We start from the raw sequence: 27,099 nt of genomic DNA, 5'->3' as shown, positions 1-27,099 counted from the left end.
AAATACATTCGGATTCTAGCTGTACACTTGGCGGTAACCACTCTGGAATAATTTAGAAGTGTTTGTGTTTTGTTCACCATCCGCCACTCATATAGAACGTTCTGTACCACCTGCTCAGTTTTATTAAGCGTATTTCAATTTGTTCTTGAAAAACATAATCGCGTGCAAGAAGAAGGGCTTCGGATGAGTCCGTTGTAAAATGAGGCGGATGAACTCAAGCGACATTGGCTTCTGCCTAGAGATAACATATTCTGTCTTGTAGGACAATACCGTAATTGATGTTCTCCGCATTACTTGAGTTATACCTCGCATATGGCAAGAACTTGCGCTGCCGGTGAACACTGGACGTTATTCAGTTAGAGCACTCCTCTCATAAATATTCTCGTTGCGAAATAGACCAAATCAGAGTTTGTTTGCCACTGATACACAGTGTCTTAACGCCTTTCAAGTATCGCATATTTAGCGATTTGAAATCATGTGCCATTGAATTACAGTAGAAAGCTTCAACGCTCAAAGGAAATTCAAAATTTACGTCGTGCTTGAGTGAATGGATAAAAACTGCAGCTCACCAAGGTAAAGTGCGAATAGAATATCCGCTCTCGGGCTATGTTTGACTTGATAAAAAACAACGGTACATGAACGATATATATTCCAAAGCATAGGCGACTCAGTGGAACGAATACTCTCCAAGAGAGGAAACTCCACAGGAAACCTGTAAGGAAAGAAAAGAAAAAAGACTGATTATGAAAACGGCTGCAACTTGCGCAATTATTGCAATGTGCCTCCCAAGCAAATTTGCCTCATTTAAAGCATCCTACAAAACAACCTGCGAATTGACTTTCTCAATGGCCCACCCACCACAGCCTCTTACTGAAGTAATTTGACAGCTTGAGCCAGTATGACGCGTTGGCGCCATGCTCAGATGTAACCACGAACCACAGTGGTACACGGTCGGTACATTTTGTAAAGCTGATTTTCGCATTCATGGTACCACGACTTTCTCCGTGTAAGAACGCGCTATTTTGGCATCCTGATACAATATTACGGCTACCAACGTGATGTTTGTGGTGTCGTGGTTTATGACGCGGTTGTGTGTGCTTATTTTTTTTTTAATTTAGGCAATAGGGCGCAAAATATTTTGCTTTTTGCACGTTCTAGCGCACTTGACACTGCCAAAGGTTACAAAGTGTGCACAGCCTCTCGCAATGGACCCCATGAAACCAACTCTTCTTCTACAGTGTAGCGGTTATGGCTATTTTGGGTCAACATCTGTGTGGTGCTCCCATCATTTCCTTCCATTTGATGCAAACTTTGATATCGCCTCTTGGTGTCGTAGAGCTTAAGAACTAACACTCGCGCCGTAAACGATTATTGTGCTTACATTGCTTTACTTGGCATCGTCAGTGGGTATTGGTAATGTTTGCGGCGCAGATATCTGTTGTTATAGGCTGGCCCCGTGAACAGAAGCTTCTTTTCTTAATCATAAATCAAACTATGTAAAGTCCCATACCAAGGAAAGCAACCTGGACTACCTCTTTACTACGATGGCAGTTAAACGCTCAAAACTAGGCTCAAATTGTGCCCGCCCTGTCTGTTACGCCGTCGTCGTCATCAGGCCACCTCTTCCGTTAGTCCAATACGGCCAAGAAAAACGAAACTTTGCTGACCATCTCTAACTCGCGTTCTTGCGAAAGTGTGCAGTTAGGATGCGGACGCCCTAACCACTGAGCTATCGCGCAGTAGTCGAACCTTCTGTTGCTTTCAGCACTTTTCCGAAAAAGATAATACGTTGTTATGCAAACTAGTATGATCAGCAAACTCTCGTGAACTTTAAATGCGTTACTGCTTTTAAAAAAGTCAGTATTGAGGAATGCGTGCTACGTTCTCACCTCCTCTTCTCGTTGAGCAAGCGAATACTGTCCAGCCGATGCAAAACGACCACATCAACCTGTCGATGAATGCTAGCGGAACTTTTATCCATTCCCCTCGGGGACCATGCCCACGGTTCCAGTCATATTTTAGGAACAAAGTTGCGAGGGCACAGGTCAACGTCAGGCACCACATTCCAACCTGCTTCGTCTTTAGGAGGAAAACGACATCGCAGCATTTAAGGTTCACCACCAGTATACTCAGTAATGTTTTCTTGGCTAAACACCAACGACCATAAACAACAAAATAAATAAATAAATAAGTAAATAAATAAATAAATAAATAAATAAATAAATAGATAAATAAATAAATAAGGGAATAAATAAATAAATAAATACATCCACACTTCGCGGCTGAAAAACCATATTTCGTGCGGCTTCAATAGACACATAAGGGAGTGGCCAGTTTGTTTGAGGTGAAAAAAAAAAGAAAGAAATCGAGCCTTGCTCCGTGAGGATTCCTAACGGGCTCCAGTGTAACATATTTTCCTACCTATGTGCCACGTTGGTCATTTCGTGTCTTTATATTTCAGGCGAAGGTAAGAAAGATAGGCGGAAGCGCTATTTGCTGTGGGCGTATATTAAATAATGAAAACGAAGTGTTGAAAGTTTAGAAACACAGCACATAAAAGCTTATATAATTATTTACCTGTGATATCTTCACTTGCCCATATTTCTTCAACAACAAGTACGTCACACATCCTGAGAAGTAGCACATCCCATGATAAAAGGGCAAAACGTACACGTAGTTCAACGTGTAAAGGACGATGCTGAGGAAGAACACATTTCGTTATAGACCGGATGCACTTTGAACATGCACGAAATACACAGTATTTCTATGAGTTACTGCGCATAAAAAAAGCAAGTTTTTTTTTTTGCCTCAGAAGTATGCAAAGTGTAGTGAAATAGCGGCGGGTATATTGCGTTGTCGAGCTGATTGAACATATACTTCTTCTGCAGACTTCGGCATATAGTAAATGTTACACTCTAAAACTGACGTAAATTGTGCGTGCAAAACGGAAGAATTTTGCTAATTATTGAACAGTGGTATAAGTAATGTAAAAATCCTCAAAAGTTGTTTTGCGGCGTAGAGAAATATAGCATAACGCTTTTCGCACTGTGATACGCAATGTCATAATCTTTGTGTCACCCAGCTAAGGGAAAGCATGTGACCGAAACAAAGTACTTAATTAAAATTTCCTCTCAGTGCTATAGAATGAGAATATTCAAGATACCCTCAGAGCGAATATGATGCATCGAGACTTGTACACGAATCTAAACAGAAACACCGTTTACGAATAAATGACTGCTGTAGTCCTGCTGCAACAGGCGCACAGGGGAACACACTCAATTTCCTCACATCGGCTGGCTGTGAGGACACCTGAATTGATCGGACTGCTCCCTCTGAGCTCAATCAGAAATTAGTTTTCTTTTCAGCATTCCCCTCGGACGCAGCAAGCCATGGAAGTTGTATTTCCAGATTTATTTAAATAATTTCTTACTCTCTTGTTGTTGGCTACAAACGATGGACGTAAACGCATACATTCCATTTCATTTCATCCTGACAAAATGGTAATGATTCCAATGTAATGTTAGCACGCGTAAGCCCAATTTCTGAGGATGTGTCACTAAACGTCCTGATAATATTCATGTATACCCTCTATTTACAGTCAACGACAGAAACGCGGAAGAAAACTTTTAGTCTTAATTTCCTCAAGAGTAAGGAAGTGCCTTACATCTTCGACTGTGAAACTATTTCCAATGTTCGAGAAAAATTAGAGAACCGAGGTGTTTCTTAGAGCGCAGCTCTTAGGCGCCTGTTCCTGCAGCGAGCAACGGCGTTGTCTGACGGCGTCGGCGAAACCGAGAGAACGAGCGCTGCGAAGAATGAAAGTGAACGCGGAGCGCAGCGGGGTATGAAAGAAAAGCGATAGCGCAGGAAACGGTTGCAGCGGAACCATGAGGCGGAAATCGGAGGAGTAGCGGAGGGGGGACGGCCTGCACATTCGCCCAGTTTCGGCGGCTACAGCATCCGCAGCCGCGTGGGCGATTTCATCTGCGTTTCCGAAGGGGCGCCAGGGTGCCGTGAGGTGGGGAGGGCTACGTTCGTCCGCGGCGTCAGCTGCTGAGGCCAGTCCGTGCTACAAGCGTGTGTGACGTGCATCACTGCTCCTGCATGTGTCGATGGCGAGCGAATACGCGTAAGGCTTGACGCTCCCTTGGGTGTTGTCGCCACTGACCACTGGTGGCACTGCTTCCCCACGACGAAGGGCCGCTCTCGTCGTTGGTGGAACGAGAGCGTGAGAAAAAAAAGCGCACTGCCGCGCAATACGGGCTGTGCGGCGACGATGGCTACGATATGGCGGCAGAGTAGCGCGCGTCGTCTGTATGGAAACAAAGCGCCGCTTGAGCAGAGGTCTGTCTGAGGCGGCTGCTGTGAGTCGCACCCACGCGTCACCCACGCGCCCCTCTCGCGATCTATCGATTATCGAGGCAAACGAGCCATACTTGGCTCCGTTTGGAACGTAGCGCATGAGACAGATTGTCCTCGCCCAAAATATTGTGAAATGGAAACACGCACAGAGCTGCATTTAAATATCGCATTTGGGAGTATCGTAACCATCGGTAGATTTTCTTAAGTGATTACCATGCATACGAAGCCAACGGAAAATGAGGCAAAGGAAAAGATAGGGCACATCTATTGGTTCTTAAATTCAAGTGTGGAACTACATATGATGAAGTGTTACATTTGGGGCAAGCTTTGTATTCTTAATAATGGAAAAGGCAAATGAAATTGGAAGGGCACACAACTTGTCGCCGGTGCGAGCCGAACCTGCAACCTCCGCATGTCACGGGCCCCGGTGGCGGCTGTCTCCCCGTCCACCTTCTTGGTTATTTGTGTATGTGTACTCACCCTAGTCCTAGGAGTTCCAAGATGCCTGCTCCGAATGTTATACATCCTAAAGTAACTAGCGCTGTGCGAGCATAGACCGTATCCTTCGTAAGCCGTAGGTGTCAATGGACATTCGCAACTATAGAGCATACTGAAAAATTGCTTAAGCAGTTTGTGTAAAATTACCAGCCTTCTCTCTCATAAGAGCCAAGCGGTTGGATATTTATTATTTTATTAAAAGCTGCAATCACATTGTTTCTTTAAAATTTCAAACCTGACCCAGACTCCGCCAATAATTCTGAACGTTTTGAATTTCTTGCTAACCTTAGTTTGAGTATGTGTGCGATATAGCAAAAGCAAAACCTTCAGATCCTAAACTATGAGGCTGCATTTCGCGCTGGCTATTTTTTTCTTTCTTTCTTTATTGTTCTGAAAGCTAAGCCTTGTGTCTTGCTCTAGAACATGGGGTGTCCGGTACCTGTGCTGATTCTTCGAAACCGGAAAAGAATTCTTATTTCGTTTTTGTACTCAATGGGAACTTACCTAATGTCTGCAACAATCGGAGTCATAAAAGGAGGGCAAGGTGTATTGTACACTTGCCATGCTGTCACTGAGCAACACAGCAGACTGTAGCTGAAAAAAGCAGCAATTAAGGCCCAATAGTATCTGAAACGAAATGCGAAGCACATGAGCGAGCCGCCCTGGTCTTCTTTGGCAGTTATTACTTTCTTTTTATTAAATGTATTTAAGGAGAGGTGGGCGTTACTTTCTTTAATTGCCTGGTCACTTATTTCACAGCAAGCCTCTATCCGAGAGAAAAAAAAAATACTGTGAAATACTAAGCAACATTGAAGCCTGCTATGTTGGTATAATGGCCGCACTAGCATGGATATTTCTGCGCTTATTTGATGAAATATTAACCAGGAATTAGTGCCGTCGAAAAAAACAATGAATAATAAGCATGAAGAGGTGTATTACGTACTTTCAGTGAAAGAAAATTAACACTTGCTGTGACCTGTCCAGGCATTTCAGGGGCAGGCTTCAGGTTTATTGATTCATTTCATGTTACAACTAACTGCACGAACTGCATCTAGCCTTCGGAAATTTATGATAACGCAAGATCTGAGCTATGAAGCCATCAAAAATTTCTTTTGCGTGACCACTACCATATAGAGAAGTCTCACTCGCTCATTTACTTACTTTTTGAGTATGAGGATAGTAGGCAAAGCCAAAAGAAATAGTTGGAAGTCTGCTGAAATGAACCACAGGTGGCCGAACATTCCCTGCACGGGGAAAAAAAGCACGCGCTCATATACATTTTCTTCCTTGTGCTAAATAATATTTCAGAAATAAATATATGTGATGAAGTACTTCAGTATTTCAGAAACGAAACTGCGCCAACGACATATGAGATGGAGAAAGTTCGAGTATTTCGCCTTTGCATCTGCAGGCGTAAAACGTCATTTTTCATTGGCTCGAACGCAGTGCGCGATTTGTGTTCGCAGAAATAAGGGATATCACACTGCATTGCTCAATTATCTCAAGCGTTTCGGTTCTATTGCAGTAAAGCTCACTGTAAGATTTATTATGGCAAGTTCGTAAGTGGGCATTCAACGCTCGCGAAATAAACAGGGACCTACGAACTTGCAGTGCTATTTTGTTATACAAAAGTGGCAACAAACATATAGAAAAAAAAACTGCACATTTAACGCTCTTGTGGACGAATTAAAGTGTATAGAAAAAAAAACATGCAGCTGTGTCAAAGTTTGAAGCAGTGAGAGCGATAGATAGGGCACTTTCCCTAGCAGTGATACTCCCACTGCACTTTGTAGTATCCGTTGGCGAACACATTTACAGCGGCACACACAAACAATATGTGCACCACCTGATTTTAAACTTTTATGCGACCTGCCTGACCAACGTGACGGTACTTTGATCCGAGCTCGTCCTGAGCCGAATACAATCTTTCGAGTCAGTATGGGCCCGTGTAGAGCCGTCGGAATAAATGGCTTTGTGGCTGTTGGACGATACCCACTGAGCTATCGTGCAGAAGTCTGCTCTTTACATGCTCTCTTGTGCAACCGTCGTTGTCATTTAAGTTGCCCTGCGATTTTTGTCAAAAGATTTCGCCAACTCGGGGATGTGAAGTACTGCAGTCTCTATTCTCCGCATACGCAATTTAGCCTACTTCTGCGTATGCGAAGAACAGAAAACTGCAAGATACATTTTTCTACTAGAGAGAGAGCATGATGTATTGTGCACTTAAAATGTAATATTATGGTGTACTGTTGCTGATTTACGTTAAAGTAGTAAGCTAGGGCACACTTTTGATACTTCACAGTGTATGCTCCTTACGTGTGCACTATTGCATTTCGTCGGTGATGTTTAACCGTCTGCTCTGTTAGTATCAAAGTTTTCGCGCTTTCTGATACCTTTAACTTATATTAGTAATAACTGTCGCATTGCTAATGATTGCCTGTAAGGGTACAGGGATCCCGTCAAAATGTTGATTGACAAGCATGTTGTTTTTGTTGCCTGCACTTCTCATCTGTGAAATGGCGAAAAAAACTGAAAGTAATGTCGTAGATGTCCACCTGAGCAAGTACCCCGTCCACTTGAATGGGTATCGAACAAGGCACCGCTCCTTTTTCCGGAAATGACACTCTACCAAACAAGATAACCGCAGACTAGGCGCTGGTATGACGAGACAGAATTAATTGACAACTCGAAGCACGTGAACATCAAATAAGCAAATAAGTTGTGCGGAAATTACCAGGATGAGAAAGCCGTCTGAGTTTCCTTGGTAGCTTCAAGCTGCCTGCGGGGGGATGGCTATTTTTTCTTTCTTGATACTCCGGCACATTGCGCCAATGCGAAAAGACTCGTGTTGCCACGCTTTCGTTTCACATAAAAGAATGCTATAATGGTCAAAACTATTCCGTAGCCTACCATTACGGCACCTCTCGTATAACCTGCGTTTGTTAATTTGGGCCACTAAATTAAAGGAATCAATCAATCAATCAATCAATCAATCAATCAATCAATCAATCAATCAATCAATCAATCAATCGCAGTAGTGCTGCAATAACTCAAATTTAGGCTCTTTTTTTTTTAGATCTTGAACTCTTAAACTAGGGAAGGGTCAGAAGAATGCGTATAATAAACGTCAAGGAATTGCCTACAATAGACGGGTGCTTAATTTGGAGCTAGGACGTCACGCGTAAATTAAAAAAAAGCGAAAGGAGGTCCAGTGGTCATGCAAAATAAAGTATCGTGTGTTCATATACACGAGTGAGCATCAGTCAACAAAAACTAAATATCTAGTCACAAAATCCAACTTTAGTAAAGCGCTAAAATTCCAGCTATAATACAACGAATCAGAAAAAGAAAGTGTAATGCTGCAGCTCTTAAAAAAGGTTCCCTTATTTCTCATACACATGTCGTCTTGTATATTGTGCGTTAATTATACCCTTCTGGAACACATTTAGGCATGTCGTCGTTAGCACGCATATACCGTGCCTCGAGATGCACGGAGGAGCCGACACCCTTATTGGCGGCTTGAAGTAAACACCAATGGGCGTGTCCATTTTACGCGAATGACGTAGATTGCAACTTCTCAGAATATTGCGCACTTTTTTTTTTCTTGCGCAGAGGACAGATTATAAGCACCAACGGCGTGAATCGTTTCCGGATACTCTCGAAAAACTGAACTTGTTTTTTGCGCCCTGGTAAGTACAAGAGTTCTATTTTGAGAGCATTTTAGGCGTATGCAAGAAAATTTAAAACTTTTTTTGCCCCCTCCCCTTCCTTTCAGTTTTTGTCTCGGCGCTTTCATGCAAAGTTTGTTAACGATAACCGTCGCGTAACAGAGTAACATCACGGCGTATGATAAACAAAAAGAGTTCAATACTCACAATTTCAGTTTCGCTGTATAGGTTGCGTATTTGGAGCAAAATATGGCACCATTGATTACGAAATTCATAGTAAAACTTTTCCATGAGTGGCTTCAGATTAGGGCCGGATGCGACTTGTGGCACCAATAAACAACACACCATGGCAAAAAGGACAGGGGCTGTTGTCCTGAAGAAAAGAAAAAGAAAGCGCAAATTTGGGCCAACACAATTATCTTACTTAAAGAACAGCGGGTTTGTCAAGCTTTAGCAGAATCATTTAGATTTTTCAGTGGAGGTATTGGTTCTTCTTCCCGGCACATAAGTTTAGGAAAAGTCGGTGCTAATACTAGTATTTGCCGTTATGTGAAAAGTTTTTTCTCATAATGGACACGGCCCTGATACCAAGAACCAAGAGTCACAGCTGGACGCATTTGTAGGCACACTAAGCAAATAACCTGTGGTAAGCACACAATCAGTCCACGTGATCACACTAACCATGTAGCCACTCAAGAAATGCTATACCTGTATAGTTGTGATGGCGTCTGAACATACTGAGAAATGACAATAATAAATTACCATAACCTAAGTGGTTTTTATCAAAAATTACCTTCGGTGTCACAAGCGCTTTATACAGCGTTCTAGTTACTCGTTGGCCGATATCGTTGACTTGTTCAGTGGCCTACGCTACAATGCCATTACATGTGTTCTTAACGTCGGCAATGCAGCATCACCAATGCGCCATCGGCAATCTAGGAGGTAGTTTTTAACATGGTATATTTTTCTTCATACGATTTCATTAATGTCATCACATAGTCATTAAAAATGTTTACTTTACCCGTGCATACTTGTTATTTAGCTGAAAATCTCTGATGTTATTCTTCAGGATTTGAACTAATTTTTTTGGCCTAGTATTTAGGGAAGTATGCCATTCGTATGCCCCATACAAGTATGCCACAACAAGCTCCAGTGACGGGAGAGCTCAGCAACAAAGCTGAAATGAGAATAAGCATGTGGGTAAAACACTCGATGCATTCTTGCTAAACCAAATTAGACGCGTTGTAAGTTAAACCATAATATAGTACATCGCTCATGCAACGTACGAGGCTCAACGGAAGGTCTCTGGGCCGTCTTTTGCATTCTCGGTCCCTTAGTGCCACGGAAGTGCAAACAGTGTTAGTCAGTGGTATTATATGCTCCAATGATTTAATGATTTGCAACATTAGTGTGACAACAGTCCTCGACACACCGGCTGCGTATCGGTGTTCTCCGCCTATATACCGTGCGAGCTAAATGTGAACGTGACGTTGCAAGTGTAACGGAGGACTGAACCTACTGCGCGGCTCCAAAGCTGCGTGAACGAGAAGATGGTGTTACTTTTTCGTAACAACTTTTCACTGGTTCATACCTCAAGCCTAAGGCTGCTGGAAATGTGGAGAAAAAGCCAAGCGCCGGCTCCCACATTGAATAGCGCGCACCGAGGGGTTACCCCGCCTTGGCGACAGCGCTTGCTGTGTATCTAAAAGTGTCCTTGCCATTTGCCCTCTTAACTGTTCTGTTTATTTGTCCCTACGAATATTTTTTTCTGGGAAATGTGATGTAGGGTTCTTTTTTTTTTCGACAGGATTACTAAGGAACCTTGAAACGCCAACTAACCAGCCCGAATTTATTCGCATATATCTCGAGACCCAACAGACGGAAGTGTTGGCATTAACTTCCATCAGCCATTTATAATGATGCCGAAAAGTGAAATCCCGCACAGTACACAAGAAAATATGTGGCGCAGCTCACTACACTGGCGTGCAGGAAACGATCCGTGCATGTATATTTAATAGGAAATCAAAGGTAGGCATCGAAAAGGTAGCGCAATGCTATCCCCCTATAGAGCGACCAGTTACACTTTTCATTATAATTTTCCAATATGTTCTGAAAAACAACAGTTGATGATGCGTTCTTCAATTTATTTATGTATTTATTTATATATTTATTTATAATGCCTCACAGGCACAAGAAAGGAAATTGAGTATGGGTTGTCATACATCGCAAATAACTCAGACAAAATAATGTGACGCTAGCAAAATACGAGACAAACAAAATACTACACGTACAGCCAAGTTGGACGATGATTATCAGTACGACTATATTCATCATCATCATCATCAGCCTGGTTACGCCCACTGCAGGGCAAAGGCCTCTCCCATACCTCTCCAACAACCCCGTTCATGTACTAATTGTGGCCATGCTGTCCCTGCAAACTTCTTAATCTCATCCGCCCACCTAACTTTCTGCCGCCCCTGCTACGCTTCCCTTCCCTTGGGATCCAGTCCGTAACCCTTAATGACCATCGGTTATCTTCCCTCCTCATTACGTGTCCTGCCCATGGCCATTTATTTTTCTTGATTTCAACTAAGATGTCATTAACTCGCGTTTTTCCCTCACCCAATCTGCTCTTTTCTTATCCCTTAACGTTACACCTAACATTCTTCTTTCCATAGCTCGTTGCTTCGTGCTCAATTTAAGTAGAACCCTTCTCGTAAGCCTCCAGGTTTCTGCCCCGTAGGTGAGTACTGGTAAGACACAGCTGTTATAAACTTTTCTCTTGAGGGATAATGGCAATCTGCTGTTCATGATCTGAGAATGCCTGCCAAACGCACCCCAGCCCATTCTTATTCTTCTGATTATTTCAGTCTCATGATCCGGATCCGCAGTCACTATCTGTCCTAAGTAAATGTATTCCCTTACCACTTCCAGCGCCTTACTACCTATCGTAAACTGCTGTTCTCTTCCGAGACTGTTAAACATTACTTTAGTTTTCTGCAGATTAATTTTTAGACCCAACGACTATAATACATGCTCTTATATGTTCGCTTTTGAAACTGTGGCTTTGCTTACGAAACCTCAGATCTTGTTCGCGGAAAAAATTATGTTTCAGTGCTTTTGGTAATACCTAAGTTAATTTCTGAGCTTCCAATGCAAAGTAGTTTAACTTACCTGATATGACGCCGTACGATGGCAATGAGTCCTGTCAGTAGTCTGTTGTCACGCTTTGGTTCAATATTGTAAGCGAGAAGGAAGCCACTGAAAGCCAAAAACACGTATTAAAGCAACCACTCAAGGGTTCAAGTGTTCGACGGTCTTGGGTGTAACTGATTTTCCCAACTCTGTAAATAATTAGACATGGCCAGAAGTATTAAATTTGAGCTTTACTGCTGTGGAACTGTTTATGATGTCTGCCATGCATGATAGCTAAGGGAGTGTCGCGGCCAGTTTAGAGTGGCCATTGCGCATGCTTCTTGAATAAACTATAACGCATACCATAAGAATGAAGATATATATATATATATATATATATATATATATATATATATATATATATATATATATATATATATATATATATATATATATATATATATATATATATATATAAAAAGTGGCATTAGACATTCCTGAGCTCTTTTTTGCAACCTAATTTGCTTCCTACTAAATCTGTGGAGGCGTCGTCAACTTTACAAAAATATATTATGCATTCACGTATCCCTTAGTAACACTAACCCTTGCTAAAGTGTTTACGAAAGTGTTTCATATGGCGCAACTAACCCATGCACACTGACTATGTACTGGACAAACACAGCGCCAACTTCCAAACCAGGTGGTGAGTTAGCGCCATAGGTTCGCGTCTAACAAAGCCAAACGGAAACCTTTTTTGTTACTTTATATCGTTCGCGCTTCACAATTTATTATTCTTAGGGAAAAGGGGGTTTCACATATTGCCGACCCCATTCACATTCCAAATAAAATATGAATCCCAAGCCCAGTTACGTTTCTTTCATTCAGATTTAATTATAGCTCGTTCCCTTATAGATAGGGTTAATCTTGTCACGAGCCGCAGCAAGATGTAGTTAGGTGTTTTGTTGTCTAATGGCGCAACCTATTCTGGAAGTATGGCAGAGAATACGATGGTAAGAGAAGTCCGAAACCTGTGTTAACGGAATGTCACTTACCTCAGAAAGAAGAAAACGTCTACGCTCAAGTACCCAGTCATAACAAGAGAAAAACTGACGTTGTCGGCATAATGCAGAGCATTCACCATGCGGGCTGTTAGGAGAACACATAAAGATGTCTGTAAGTGCTTAAAGTTTTCGTAATATGGCTGTTGCAGCAGAATATACCGTGCACGCCCGCTTAGCCGACCATTTGCATGCTTCCGCCATTGAAAGCGATGCAAAAGATGATTGTAATATTCATTTGCGCCATAAATTCGGAATCGAAACTGTCTCTACAACGTGCCCAGGATTTCATGCACTTTTAGACATTCTTGTCGAAAACGAGTGTTCAAAAAGTTGTCGAGCTGGTGACGTATCCAGCTCGACTCAGTATCTGCCAGGCTATTGGTTGCATTCGCTATAAAAGCCGCTACTGGAGTCCCACGATGCCTTTGGTTTGGCTCGGCTGGGTTACGAACGTTATTTTGCCTCTTTGGATATGACTATAATTGGGTGGCTGAGGATGGCTAGTATGGGTTTTTAGGTCCACGAGATGGAGGCGACATATGTCGACAACGAGACACTCAAGCGCGAAATGGCTCTCGCGTTTTCACACTTGAGTGCGCCATGATTCATCTTTTGGGAGGCGCTGGCGCGAGAATGTGGCGGTAGTAGCGTTTACACTTTGGTCTACATCATACACCCAAAATTTAAATTCACTTGAACGTGTCCCTTTACGCATGCAGGGGCATTAGCAGTAAAGGACATGTTTTCGGACGCTTGAGATAAGCTCGTTGTTCCTTGTCCGACCAACAGGCCTGGACAGGCGGCGTGATCGAACGCAGTCACTCGCGATGACGAAGTAGCTTTAACAGGAAGTTCAGGTCATTGAGTTGGACCTCCGCAGGGGCATGGAAATGCAGCGCTATTATGCCGCGACTGAACCAAGGCTGTGGGAGAAGACGAAACCACTGTTATGGGCGAGGGAAATTTCAAGATGTAACACCATCCTGCAAAGAAGAGTCATCATGCAGAGAGGAATGCTTTTTGCGGAATAAAGTGAGTGAGGTGGCATTATGGCTGCAACGAATGCTACCAACGTGAATATTTCTTCCTGACATCATCATATTTCTTCAGCCAACATCCTCTGCACTCGAGAGCTGCGGCAGGCGCCTCCTATGCTTGTCATGCGACACGTCCACGGTAGCTTACACGCAAGCTTATAGGCCAAGTAGGACACTGATGAACACGCCGAGAAAGAACGCATTGCAAGCACACATTCGCTTCTTCCGGTCGGGTTACACTTCTCGAAGATATGACTCCGCTGTGCGGATATTGTCGGATAGAGCATGGTCGGAAACATTACAGGTACACATTCGACTAAAGTTTCGACTGCAACTTAAAGAGATGGTATCAGTTCTTGAAAGTAGTTTTCAGGTCCCTGTTCAAGCCAGTAGACGAAGGAAAGGAACAGCTTCGTAAGCGGACTTGTGAGTATCCGCGTTGCGCGAGGTTGACGCGAATTTACGTACTGCTAGAATAAACCTTGCCGAAAGGAGGTGTGCTGCTTTGGTCGCTTGGTACCACGCTCTATTCACGAGGCATAACTTCATTTAAAAATTTATTTGTAAAAAAGAAAGAAAGCGGCTGCGATTTCATCAGTAACATAGTGTTCGGACTAGTTACTACTACTCGCGAAAGGTGCAGCGCTTGTAAGAGGAACAAGTCCTGACGACGAAACGGAACCATGGGGTGATTAGGAATTAATCGCCGAGAACAGCATGTCGATTGTCTATTTTTGTGGTCTCAGGTTGGATATGTTCACTGTGTTCTTCCGTCTGTTGCTCTTTCGGCGAAGGCTCCTTTCAGGGAGCTTTTATCTTTAAGCTGCTCTAGGTCATCAACGCTAATGTCTAAAGTCAATTTCCAGCATTTAAGTTTTCTGTTACACACGGATCGATGCCTTTTTCTTGAATGTGAGGCGAGTTTGACCAGCTGGCGCTGTAGAACGTCATTCCTAAATTGTTACCTTTACCGGTTTGATTTGGTTTGGTGCCTAACGGTATGAGTGGACCCACTACGGGGGATCGGCCCTGAATAGGGTGGGACAGTAAACTCTCCGTTGTTAGAATGTCGGTTTATCCAATATTTCAGAATAACGAACTTTTTTAAAATCCCCGGCAGTTTTCTTATAGATTCTATGCAATAATGTTTCACTTAAACGAATTTCGGAAAAGTCAATATTTCAGTTTAACGAACTCGCTCAGAAGACCAAGGCTTATTTTTTCGTTATTTTTACGATCGGCAATGTAACGTCGCTGGCGCTACAGCGCCCCTGGGGCAAAGCGGCGGCGCGGAAAACGAACGGCAACGAGGTATGGCCTCCGAGATTGCCCGCAGAAAACGAGCAAGCACGTAATCTCGGAGGCCATGAACAAAGTAACATCGCCGAGCCAGTTTCAAGGCCTATAACTCTAGCTGAGGTTGTAGGGTACATTGGAAAGTTGAGAGACTTTGTGTCTCAACAGCAAGCTGTGCCAGAAGTGTACAAAAACATTCATTCCTTGGACAGTTCTCTTACTTCTTGTGCTTTAAGTGTACAAGTGCAGAAGAAGATTACAGATTTTTTTTCTAAGTGAGAAAGGCAGCATTATAACTGTTATGAACCTTGTACTTGTTGATATGTACAAATTTCATTTCACACATTTCTAACACTATGGATGCCATGTCTTTTGCTCCATGAATTGCACTTCAAACTTTCGACTCTGTATGCCACGTCTTATGTTGGTCTAGTGAATATTCAGTTTAGTGAACTTTCAGTTAAGTGAACTATTTCCTTCGGTCCCTTGAAGTTCACTCAAGTGAGAGTTCACTGTAGTAGGAAAAAAAAGAAAGCTTAAAAGGAATTCTGTAAATTAAGGACAATATAGTAAATCGATAATAATTGTTCATATCAATGTTAGGACTATAATATAATATATGTACTATTAAAATTTTTGCATTCGTGGTTTGAAAAAAAAAAGCACTGAGAAAATTAACAGGGTAGTCTCTTTGGTTCAATTAAAAAAAATAAGTATGACCTCACACAAGTCCCTATTACGGTATCCTAGTGCCAATGGATCAAGAGAGAGAGAGAGAGAGAGAGAGAGAGGGAGAGAGAGAGAGAGTATAACAGGAAGCGAAATGTCCAGCCCCAGAGAACCTTCCAGCTTCCAATTGCTTCTTGTGTAATGAAGAAAATATTAATAATTTTCTCCTTTATTGCCGGCGCTGCACCTCCTTGCGCAGAACTATCCTCGAAGTACCTCTTTGTCATCTTGCTCTTTCGATGGCTGTCCCTAATTTATCTTTTAGCGCTGCTGACTTTTGCCGCAGCGACAGGGCAGTTAGTGCTCCGCTCTACAAGTTGCCTCCTAAATGGGGCATTTATGCAGGTTACGTTGTTAGGAGCGCTGTCGGTAATACTGCAATCTCTTCCCTTCTTTTTAATTAAAGCTATCTTTGCTTCCCCTGCCCCTCTCCCCCTCCTCATCCTTCTTTCTTTTTTTTGTTTTGAAGAACACTGTGGTTACGTTCGGTATACGAAAAAGAGTCGATGACGGCGTTGACTATTTCGTCGCAGTAAAAAAAAAAATCCCGGCGGTGCGCAGAAGTGTCAAGCTACTTTCATGCTTTAATGAACGTAGCTTGGCAGAGCCGCGATACGACATGCCTATGAATAAGATGATGATGAGGTTGAGGGCTACGGGTCTTGAGATGGTTGAGGGAAAGTGAACGTTTTTCTGGTTGTTTTAGATAAATGACTGTGTGGGTAAATCAGTCGTATAAACTTTTAGGCGCCTTGGAGGAGGGTGTAATTAGTAATCCTCATGACATGTATTGATTTTCGTACTAATAATATCATCCTATAAAATTGTCCTTCCGCTCAATGACTACTCACCTAATGTGCGTCTGTGCTCAGTAGCAAGTGTAAAGAGCGCATTCGTGTAGGTTTCATAAGCCCAAATGTGCACTTATTTGAGGCTTGCTGCAGGGAACACATAATGCATCTATCTTACGAGCGCGAAGCTCAGTCATCTGTAGCGAGGGCGCTGCGCCTAACCGAATGTCGCTTTAGCTGCGCGTTGTTACACCGAAAGGTGAAGGGCTATTCGCATGAAATGACATTCAGCAAGACAATTTAAACAGTTGAAATATCGAATGATGCGAAAAAAATTATTACCAGAGACTGTGTAGAAGCATCTTTTATTAATGGAAAAGTACGTATCTGGTACTTTTCCATTAATAAAAGATGCTTCTACATTGCCTCTTCTAATAACTTTTTTAATCACCTTGACGTCATTAACATTACTAGTCGTCACAACAAACGATGCATTCAAGAAAGTCGTCGTAAATTCAGGAACGTAAGGTTGAAGACCGTCGTCATGGGCCCCAAAACAATATTTTTTCTTTAAGTCCGAAAAAATTTAATATTTTTAACCGTTATAACGTCGCCTTGTTCAAATATATTTCATTTCTGAACTTTGTAGTGATGCTTTCAACCGTCCAATTTTTGTAGGTTTCCCCGCCCTCGCCAATACTTTGTTTCTTGTCAGTCTGTCTATCTGCGTGTCTCTTTCTTTCTTTCTTTTATGGCGCACTGCTCAACACAGGGCTCGGAGGCACCGAAGGTATTTTTAAAACTAAAGCAGGCAGCCGCATTTCTCGCCCTTCATTATGGCTCACCGCAGCCCGGTTCCATTCATAGAAAGTGGATGGAGGCTGCCGTGGCGTTAGTCTCGGCTATTATCGATCACTACGTAAAAGAGGTGTCATGTTGCCCAACGAAACATTCGGAAAGCCACAATATTAATTATCCCCCATGGTTCCAACGTCTCCTATACACACACATTTAACAATATGTGACCAGTACCAATATGTCATCAAAAACATCTCACGAATACTTACAGGTATTGATGAAATCGAATATGTTGTACGAATGACCGAGGACTATCATAAACATGCTGAAAAATCGCAGACCATGAAAGAATCTGTACATGTAGGCATCACTTTCTTTCTCCTTGACCCCAGTGAGCAGAGTATGTAAGTTTGCTTGCAGAGAGAATGCTGTCAAAAGTTTGGTAATAAGATCTGCAAGAACACAAAACGGACATTTACAGAAGCTTGCCAATCAGTATTTAAAAGTATGGCAACTTTATTGATTGATCAAAGCACAAAACTTTGTGTAATATATGACATCGACTTTTCATGAAATAATTTGTAGAAACGTTCAAGTTTATGAACTTTTAAAGGTGTGTTTAAGGTACGTTTCCTTTGTAGAGTGCTGTTAGTTCTTACAAAAGTATTCCATTTAGAACACAATGCACATGGCAACGGAACACATATAACATACACAGGCGTTCATACTTGACAAAAACAAAGTAAGAATGTACACTACTTGCCCATGTTTTCTGCAAATACGCAGGCGTGGTTCCCCAGATAGTTCTGGCATACATCATATTAGTGTCATCGCTTTGTAGGAGGTATTACAGAATCTGCGGTAATACCGCCTTTGTAAGAGCGGCTGAGGAAGGCAGCAGTTTATGTCGGGCACATTATTTAGTAATCTCGTACAAACGAGCAGCCATATACAAAACGTGAAAAGTTTCTTAACACTGTATAAATGATTGTACGATGGTGAACACTTCTAGGATGCCTATATAACGCTTTCAGCAAACATGCTGAGTGTTCCACGTAAATAGCGCCGAAATCAAAAAAAGTCCTCCATCATACACATTTAAGACCAATAGTTTTTACACCGTAAAAATGTTTACACCCTTAAGGGTGTTTTCTTGTCGCACTGGTCCCACCTTTACCGTTAGGGCCCTACACACATTTATAGAGGACGACAACGGAGCTCCAACTAGACGTGCGACGACAAAAGACGTAGTTGGAAACTACGTAATTATTCTGAAAGCCTTGGGCACACGGAAATATCCGACAGGAGAATTTCATATCTCTCGATGTGAAATTCCATGTGCGACCAGTGCGACAAGAAAACACCATTTAAGATGTAGCCCTTTTTACAATGTAGTTGTCTTAAGCTATTCAGCAAAAATGTAGATAGTTTTGATTGATAAAAAGATAATAAATTACGGTCAATTACACAAGAAGATAACATATTTGTTTTTTAAGGGAGAACTCGTACTTCAAGAAGCTATAGTGCACGCCCCGAAACATCCGAGGAAGTTGCTTCCATGAAGTTTGCTTTTAGGCAGTTATCTTCTTTCCAGGATTCAATGAATGTCCGTTAAATATGAAGAAATAATGTCACTGCACATTTGAGTTCCTGGAAACGTAGTGCTTTCAAGCGTCCTCATAATACGAAACTTACATGAGGTACGCATAGGAGCGGCGCGTTCCGGCATCCAGCTTAAGCCAGAAAGCCGCGTCAGTAACTTCGTTGTGAAAACAGAAATATTTACTGGCCTTACTTTCAGAAGACATTTATACATAATATATGGTTGCATAATCCAATTTATGGTGTCTTTGATCTTAACTAATTAAATTAGCTAACATGGAACACAACGCAAATATTCTGAGTAGCTATAAAGGACTGCAAGCAACATACCGGTGATAATATTAGTATTTGACGTTACGCGCCAGTTTTCCTTAGTTTGGTTCTGATTACGTGAAACACCATGCATAACATCAAAGTGTTCAGGAACTTGGGAATTGTCAGTTTTTCATCAATCCAGGCAAAAGTTTATTAATATCACTGTCAGGCTCCGTCATTCAAGTCTGTCTCAAACACTTTTTAATACTGAATAAGTCCTCCCGGTCGCTTAAGAATGCTACCGTGGTAGTAATTAATAGATTCAGTGCTGCACAAGGCAAAATCCTTCCTTGGTTCGCACGGTCTCTAGCAATAACTATGGTATTTTCCGATTAGACGAGGTCCAGTCGTATCCTCAATCTGCCTTGACCACCTGAGCCAAATATTACTTGCCAAAAAGCAGCAGAAGCGCTACAATATTGGTCTAAAGAAATCTTAATTTCTTCCTCAGGATTTATTAAATACCCACCACCTTTCGCGAGCTCTCATGATATAACCGCAGGAGACAACGTACATGGGCTGAACAATCCCGACTCCTGCAAAGCCCAGATCCATTTAGTATACCTAGTCCACGAGAAGTTGCATCCACGCAAAGCGGAGTAAATTTCATAAAATGAAACACACGTTAAAGGGGAAAGCAAGAACATATGCGAGCCACAAGTACATGCCGCAACTGTCGGGCCAGAACACGAGAAAGAGAGCGAGCAGTCGCGTTCAAACGCGTCCATGTTCTCGAGAAAACCTTGCGTCGGCTGTGAAAGCTGCCGGACGTGCTGAAGTCAACAGTGCGCTGTGATCGTGGCACATTACCGACTCCTAATGGCGTCGAAACGCGAGACTTTAAGATCGCTCTTCTGGTCCAAGTGTAGTAAACTATGTCTACTCGACAGCAAAAGTACGTGGCTCTCAAGTTTGCACAGGTGACCCGGTTCTTCAGAGCGAGCTTGCTCCATTGTTCCGCTGCGGTCAGCTCTATCGGTGCATCGTTCCGTGCACTGTTTTAGTGACGCAGCGGCGAGGCGCTCTGACGCAAAATAAAGGGCCGCATTAAAGTGGCAATGGAAGGTGCATTACTTTCACTACAAGTCGTGCTAGCTTCGAGCATATTAGAAAAAAACAAGCAATGTAAAGGTAAATAACTATTGAACAGTACATTTCGTTCTTAGGGCAGCGGTAGCGTAGAGGTAGAGCATCCGCCTCGCGTACAAGAGGACCGTGGTTCGAATTCCGGTGCCGCGCAATTTTCCACCGGATTAAAAAAATTCACGTGTTGATAAAACTGCACAAACAGGCCAGGAGTGTGGCCTGATCACTGTGAACAGAACCGGTAACGCACCAGAGCAGGATTGGCCACCCTGGTGCAGTACTTGGCCACAACCTCCTATATGAATACAAAAATCAAACCCCGGCCCTCAGTACCGAGCAGCTGCGAAGCAACTGACCACGGCGGCGGTCAGGCCTGTGACGCAGCAGAGGGTGCTCATAATCGTTGGATCCGGACAGGACGCCATTGGAATCTGAACCTGGCAACGTTTAACGCTAGAAGGTTATCTAGGGAGGCGAGTCTACCAGTGCTATTGGAGGAATTAGAGGGCAGTAAATGGGATATAATAGGGCTCAGTGACGTCAGGAGGACAAATGAAGCACATACAGTGCTAAAACATAGGCACGTCCTGTGCTACTGGGGCTTAGCGGAAAAACGAGAACTAGGAGTCGGATTCCTGATTAATAATATAGCTGGTAACGTACAGAAACTCTATAGCATTAACGAGAGGGTGGCAGGTCTTGTTATGAAACTTAGTAAGAGGTATAAATTGAAGGTCGTACAGATGTACGCCCCTACATCCAGTCATGATGACCAAGAAGTCGAAAGCTTCTATGAAGACAAAATACACGGTACTGATGGGCGACTTCAATGCCAAAGTAGGCAAGAAGCAGGCTGGAGACAAGGCAGTGGGGGAATATGGCATAAGCGCTTGGAATAGCAGAGGAGAGTTATTAGTAGACTTTGCAGAACAGAATAAGATGCGGATAATGAATACCTTCTTCCGCAAGCGGGATAGCCGAAAGTTGACGCGGAGGAGCCCGAACGGCGAGACTAGAAATGAAATAGACCTTATAATCTGCGCTGACCCTGGCATCATACAAGATGTGGACGTGCTCGACAAGGTGCGCTGCAGTGACCATAGAATGGCAAGAACTCGAATTAGCCTAGACTTGAGGAGAGAACGCAAGAAACTGGTACATAAGAAGCCGATCAATGAGTAAGCGGTAAGAGGGAAAATAGAGGAATTCCGGATCAATCTGCAGAACAGGTATTCGGCTTTAATTCAGGAAGAGGACCTTAGTGTTGAAACATTGAACAACAGTCTTATGGGCATCATAAAGGAGTGTGCAATAGAAGTCGGTGGTAACTCCGTTAGACACGATACCAGTAAGCTATCGCAGGAGACGAAAGATATGATCAAGAAACGCCAATGTATGAAAGCTTCTAACCCTACAGCAAGAATAGAACTGGCAGAACTTTCCACGTTAATCAACAAGCTTAAGACAGCTGACATAAGGAAGTATAATATGGATAGAATTGAACATGCTCTCAGGAACGGAGGAAGCCTGAAAACAGTGAAGAAGAAACTAGGAATTGGCAAGAATCCGATGTATGCATTAAGAGACAAAGCCGGCGATATCATCACTAATATGGAAGAGATAGTTCAAGGGGCTGAGTAGTTCTATAGAGATTTATGCAGTACCAGTGGCACCCACGACGATAATAGAAGAGAGAATAGTCTAGAGGAATTTGAAATCCCACAAGTAACGCCGGAAGAAGTAAAGAAAGCTTTGGGAGCTATGCAAAGGGGGAAGGCAGCTGGGCAGGATCTGTTAACAGCAGATTTCTTGAAGGATGGTGGGCACTTTGTTCTAGAAAAACTGGCCACCCGGTATACGCAATGCCTCATGACCTCGAGCGTACCGGAATCTTGGAAGAACGCTAACATAATACTAATCCACAAGAAAGGCGATGCCAAAGACTTGAAAAATTATAGACCGATCAGCTTACTGTCCGTTGCCTACAATGTATATACTAAGGCAATCGCAAATAGAATCAGGAACACCTTAGACTTCTGTCAACCCAAGGACCAGGCAGGATTCCGTAAAGGCTACTCAACTATGCACCATATTCACACCATCAATCAGGTGATAGATAAATGTGCGGAATATAACCAACCCTTATATATAGCTTTCATTGATTACGAGAAAACGTTTGATTCCGTCGAAACCTCAGCAGTCATAGAGGCATTACGGAATCGGGGTGTAGACGAGCCGTATGTAAAAATACTGAAAGATATCTTTAGCGGCTCGACAGCCACCGTAGTCCTCCACAAAGAAAGCAACAAAATCCCAATAAAGAAGGCGTCAGGCAGGGAGATACGATCTCTCCAATGCTATTCACAGCGTGTTTACAGGAGGTATTCAGAGACCTTTATGGGGAAGAATTGGAAATGAGAGTTAATGGAGAATACCTTAGTAACTTGAGATTCGCCGATGATATTGCATTGCTTAGTAACTCAGGGGACCAATTGCAAGGCATGCTCACTGACCTGGAGAGGCAAAGCAGAAGGGTGGGTCTAAAAATTAATGTGCAGAAAACTAAAGTAATGTTTAACAGTCTCGGAAGAGAACAGCAGTTTGCGATAGGTAGCGAGGCACTGGAAGTGGTAAGGGAATAGATCTACTTAGGGCAGGTAGTGACCGCGGATCCGGATCATGAGACTGAAATAATCAGAAGAATAAGAATGAGCTGGGGGTGCGTTTGGCAGGCATTCTCAGATCATGAACAGCAGGTTGCCATTATCCCTCAAGAGAAAAGTGTATAACAGCTGTGTCTTACCATTACTCACCGACGGGACAGAAACCTGGAGGCTTATGAAAAGGGTTCTACTTAAATTGAGAACGACGCAACGAGCTGTGGAAAGAAGAATCATGTGTGTAACGTTAGGGGGGGGGCATATGAAGAGAGCAGATTGGGTGAGGAAACAAACGCGAGTTAAGGGCGTTAAGGGCATCTTAGTTGAAATCAAGAAAAAGAAATGGGGGGGGGGGGCATGAGCAGTGCATGTAATGAGGAGGGAAGATAACCGATGGTCATTAAGGGTTACGTAGTGGATTCCAAGAGAAGGGAAGCGTAGCAGGTGGCGGCAGAAAGTGGCGGCGGATGAGATTAAGAAGTTTGCAGGGACGACATGGCCACAATTTGTACATGACCGGGGTAGTTGGAGAAGTATGGGGGAGGCCTTTGCCCTGCAGTGGGCTTATCAAGGCTGATGATGATAATGATGATGATGACGATGACGATGATGACGATGATGATGATGGTGATTTGTTCTCTTAGTAATAGGACTGATATAAGGAACTCTAAAGAAAACACTAGACGAGATTCTTGGTGCGACGCCCCTTCAAGACCGGAACATTCTATAAACAGTGTCTAGCGTCCAATCAAAAGAAATAACATAGTGAACTCAACACAAAGAAATGGACGTCGATATTGCCTGGAGTCTTCGGGGACAGTGCTCTGAGTGCACTCCGCGATCTCGCGTCCAATCTGATGCAGTCCACGGGACTGCCTGCAATGCGCTTATATTGTTATTCTTTAACATAAAAAATAAACAAGGTAACAAAAATAAATCTATCCTTTTTGAACGTATGGCATCATGAAGGAGCTGAACAAAAGAGTTAAAGCCCAATTTGCGCGCTGGCTCAACTCCTCACACTATTACGCTATCTTTTTGTTTTATGACAATCGTTCGAACTTCTTGAGAACGGACGGACCAGTTCAGTGCGTTCCCTATAGTTCATAACTGCTGCTCGCACCGAAGAATAGTGTATGAGTTTCGAAGTATTATGTTGCATGCAAACACCGCATATGACATATACTGTAGTCTTGTTGCTATTTGTGTATGTTATGTACACCTGTGAGACTCACTCTGGTTCGCATTGGTGCGTCTCAGATAAAGGTCGACGCCGGTGCTCAGGGAGATGCCCACTGCAAGGACTCCTAGGGCGGCCCTGCACAATAAGATATCACACAGTGATGTTTATGAGAGAGTTCGAACTTCCTTTTTTTTTTATCAGCAAGATGTCGACCAGATGTCGCGCCGCCAAACCTAATTGATGGTCATCCACTCGGCTGGCAACTTGGAACTATGTCAGCTGACCTGCCTGAATATAACCACGCACCCTTCTTCCACACTTCGGGCCACGCCACCGCAGTTGGAATGTTTCGCTCACAGCTTGCACTCGTACAGGTTAGTTACCTTGAAGCTTCATGTTATCGTAGCAACAATCCTTGTCTCATTGCGGTGTCGTGGCCCCCTGATATGTCCAACGGTATCAAGGGGTTTGCGCGTACAGCACTGTATTTTTTGCGCCTGTTATTGCTAGGCGGAGACATTGAAGTGAACCCTGGTCCAATGACGAAAGCACAAGAAGAAAAACTTGACATGGTATTCAGTGCCGTACAACGCTTGGAAGCGAGTAATTCTAACTTGTTGGAATCAGTGAACAAAGTGTTACACATACACATTGGACTAAAAAATGATCTTGAAGTACTAACTAAACGCGTACATGAAGTTGAAGGTAAACTTAAGTCACTTTCCTCAGAGAGACCAATCTCAAGCCAAGAAGTTAATCTAGCCAAAATGCAAAATCAAATCCAGGATTTAGAATCAAAATTTGCATCAGGAGTGTCGCCTCAGTCTTGCAGCAGCAGCAGCGAGCGTGATATATCGATGATGCACGATAAAATAGACGATTTGGAAAACCGCTCAAGGCGCTATAACCTCCTCTTTTATGGCATTCAAGACACGGGTGATTCGGAAGACTGGGAAACGTCCGAGCAAATAGTAACTAAATTCTGCAAAGATCAACTAGGAGTATCAACAGCTTCAATCGCAAGTGCGCATCGCCTCGGACGATTTTCAAATGAACGCACTCGACCAATTATTGTGAAGTTTTTCAATGAAAAAGAAATCGAAACAGTGCTTAGTAATGGCCACAAGCTGAAAGATACTAACTTTGGCATTTCTCGTGATTACTCTGAGGCGGTTCGCGATAAAAGACGTAAACTTTGGCAGTTCTCTAAAACCATAAAGAAAGAAAAAGACCGTGTAAGCCTTGTCTTTAACAAACTAAAACTTAACAAGGAAGTATACGTATGGGACACTCAAGCAAATTGTGCGAAGCTCGTTTCCCCGGTTGTGTCTCCAGTTTGACATAGCGCCAACTTTTCAACTTCACCTAAGGTTCCACAAACACCACAAACATTAATAAATAGTACGATTAATACTGAGGACGGTTGCTGCTTTTTATACACTAACATTAGAAGCGTTATGTCTAAAAATGTCGCACTATCTTCACTAATCGACTCAACATCGGCAACAGTAATAGCATTAACTGAAACTTGGTTGAACGATGCTACTCCTAATGAAAACATATTCGTTTGTGAAGCTGATTTTAATATCGTTCGTTGCGATAGGAAAAATCGTCGAGGTGGTGGTGTCCTCCTTGCAATAAACAGACAGTATATTGTAATGCCCGTTGTTATTAGCACTTTCCTTGAATGCGTAGTAACTTGTTTTAAATTCAGATCAAGTAACTTAATTATTGATGTCTTTTATCGCCCACCGGACCTTACTCATGGGTTCACAGCGGAATTTCATCGCATTTTTACTGAACTTACTCATCGGTTTCCACATTCTAATGTAATAATTTTTGGTGATTTTAATTTCCCAGACATAGCATGGTCCACACAATCAACCTATAGCACACAGTCAGAGTCGCATGCGTTCCTCCAGTGCTGTCTTGATTTCAGCCTAACCCAATTAATTTCAAGCCCGACAAGATGTTCTGCGCACTCTTCTAATATTCTTGATTTGATCCTAACGAACAATCCAGATATATGTTCTGAAATAACTCAGATTACTGGTCTATCCGACCATGATGTTTTAACTGGTCGCTTTGTTCCTTCACCTATCAAAAGGCAAATTATCAGCAAGCAGATTAGGTGTTACAAAAGAGCTAACTTTGATCGTATTAACAATGAACTATCGCTTTTTTCTATCGACTTTCTGAGAGATTACTAGTCGCGGGCAGTAGAAAAAAACTGGTTACTACTTGAAAACGCACTCACTAATCTCATAGATAAATACATCCCGGTCATTTCCATAAAATCCGATAACACTGCTCCTTGGTTTTCGCTGAACCTTCGTCGCCTAAATAACAAGAAAAAAAGATTATTCAGGCAAGCTGACAGAAATCGATTATCTAAATCCTGGCGTCGGTACAAAGCATGTGACGAAGAATACCAAAGTTTACTCAAAGCGACGCGCAGAAAATTCTATAAACGGGACCTGTCATCGATGTTAACAACTAACACTCGGCGCTTTTGGCGTGTCATTAATCCCAAGCATAATTCTGACATCGTCCTGACTGATCATGATGGCGCAGCGTTAACTGACACTGATTGTTCCGAACTACTGAACGAAACCTTTTCATCGGTATTCACGCGCGAATGTTTGGAACCGTTAGCCACCATGACTCGCACTGATTCGTTTATGCCGGAAATAATAATTACCGATTCTGGAATTTATTCTCTCCTCACGAATCTTAATATTTCATCTTCCGCTGATAATACTGGCTTAAATAAGACAATTCTAAAAAATATTGCCCCAAGCATCTTTCCAGTACTGTCCGCCTTATTTTCACAATCACTATCAACAGGCGTTATCCCTCACGAATGGAAGGTGGCTAA

At 42.7% G+C, this 27,099-nt stretch overlaps 1 protein-coding gene across 1 annotated transcript in view; it reads right to left on the bottom strand.

Annotated features, from left to right (window-relative positions):
- The window catches only part of LOC142588350 (nose resistant to fluoxetine protein 6-like), a 55,638-nt gene that overhangs the window by 2,583 nt on the left and 25,956 nt on the right, over positions 1 to 27,099 (bottom strand). The window contains exons 5-14 of the mRNA XM_075699982.1: positions 24,274 to 24,356; positions 17,645 to 17,827; positions 12,716 to 12,809; positions 11,703 to 11,789; positions 8,736 to 8,901; positions 6,022 to 6,104; positions 5,365 to 5,487; positions 2,578 to 2,698; positions 1,890 to 2,079; positions 570 to 712 (exon numbers count right to left, since the gene is read on the bottom strand). Of these exons, the coding sequence (XP_075556097.1) occupies positions 570 to 712; positions 1,890 to 2,079; positions 2,578 to 2,698; positions 5,365 to 5,487; positions 6,022 to 6,104; positions 8,736 to 8,901; positions 11,703 to 11,789; positions 12,716 to 12,809; positions 17,645 to 17,827; positions 24,274 to 24,356 (1,273 nt within the window). The remainder of the gene's footprint in view (positions 1 to 569; positions 713 to 1,889; positions 2,080 to 2,577; positions 2,699 to 5,364; positions 5,488 to 6,021; positions 6,105 to 8,735; positions 8,902 to 11,702; positions 11,790 to 12,715; positions 12,810 to 17,644; positions 17,828 to 24,273; positions 24,357 to 27,099) is intronic.

This window comes from Dermacentor variabilis, chromosome 1 (genome assembly GCF_050947875.1).
Source record: "Dermacentor variabilis isolate Ectoservices chromosome 1, ASM5094787v1, whole genome shotgun sequence".
NCBI classification, from domain to species: domain Eukaryota; kingdom Metazoa; phylum Arthropoda; class Arachnida; order Ixodida; family Ixodidae; genus Dermacentor; species Dermacentor variabilis.
The sequence above is the reverse complement of the archived record's forward strand: the minus strand, read 5'-3'. Positions and strand labels throughout refer to the sequence as shown.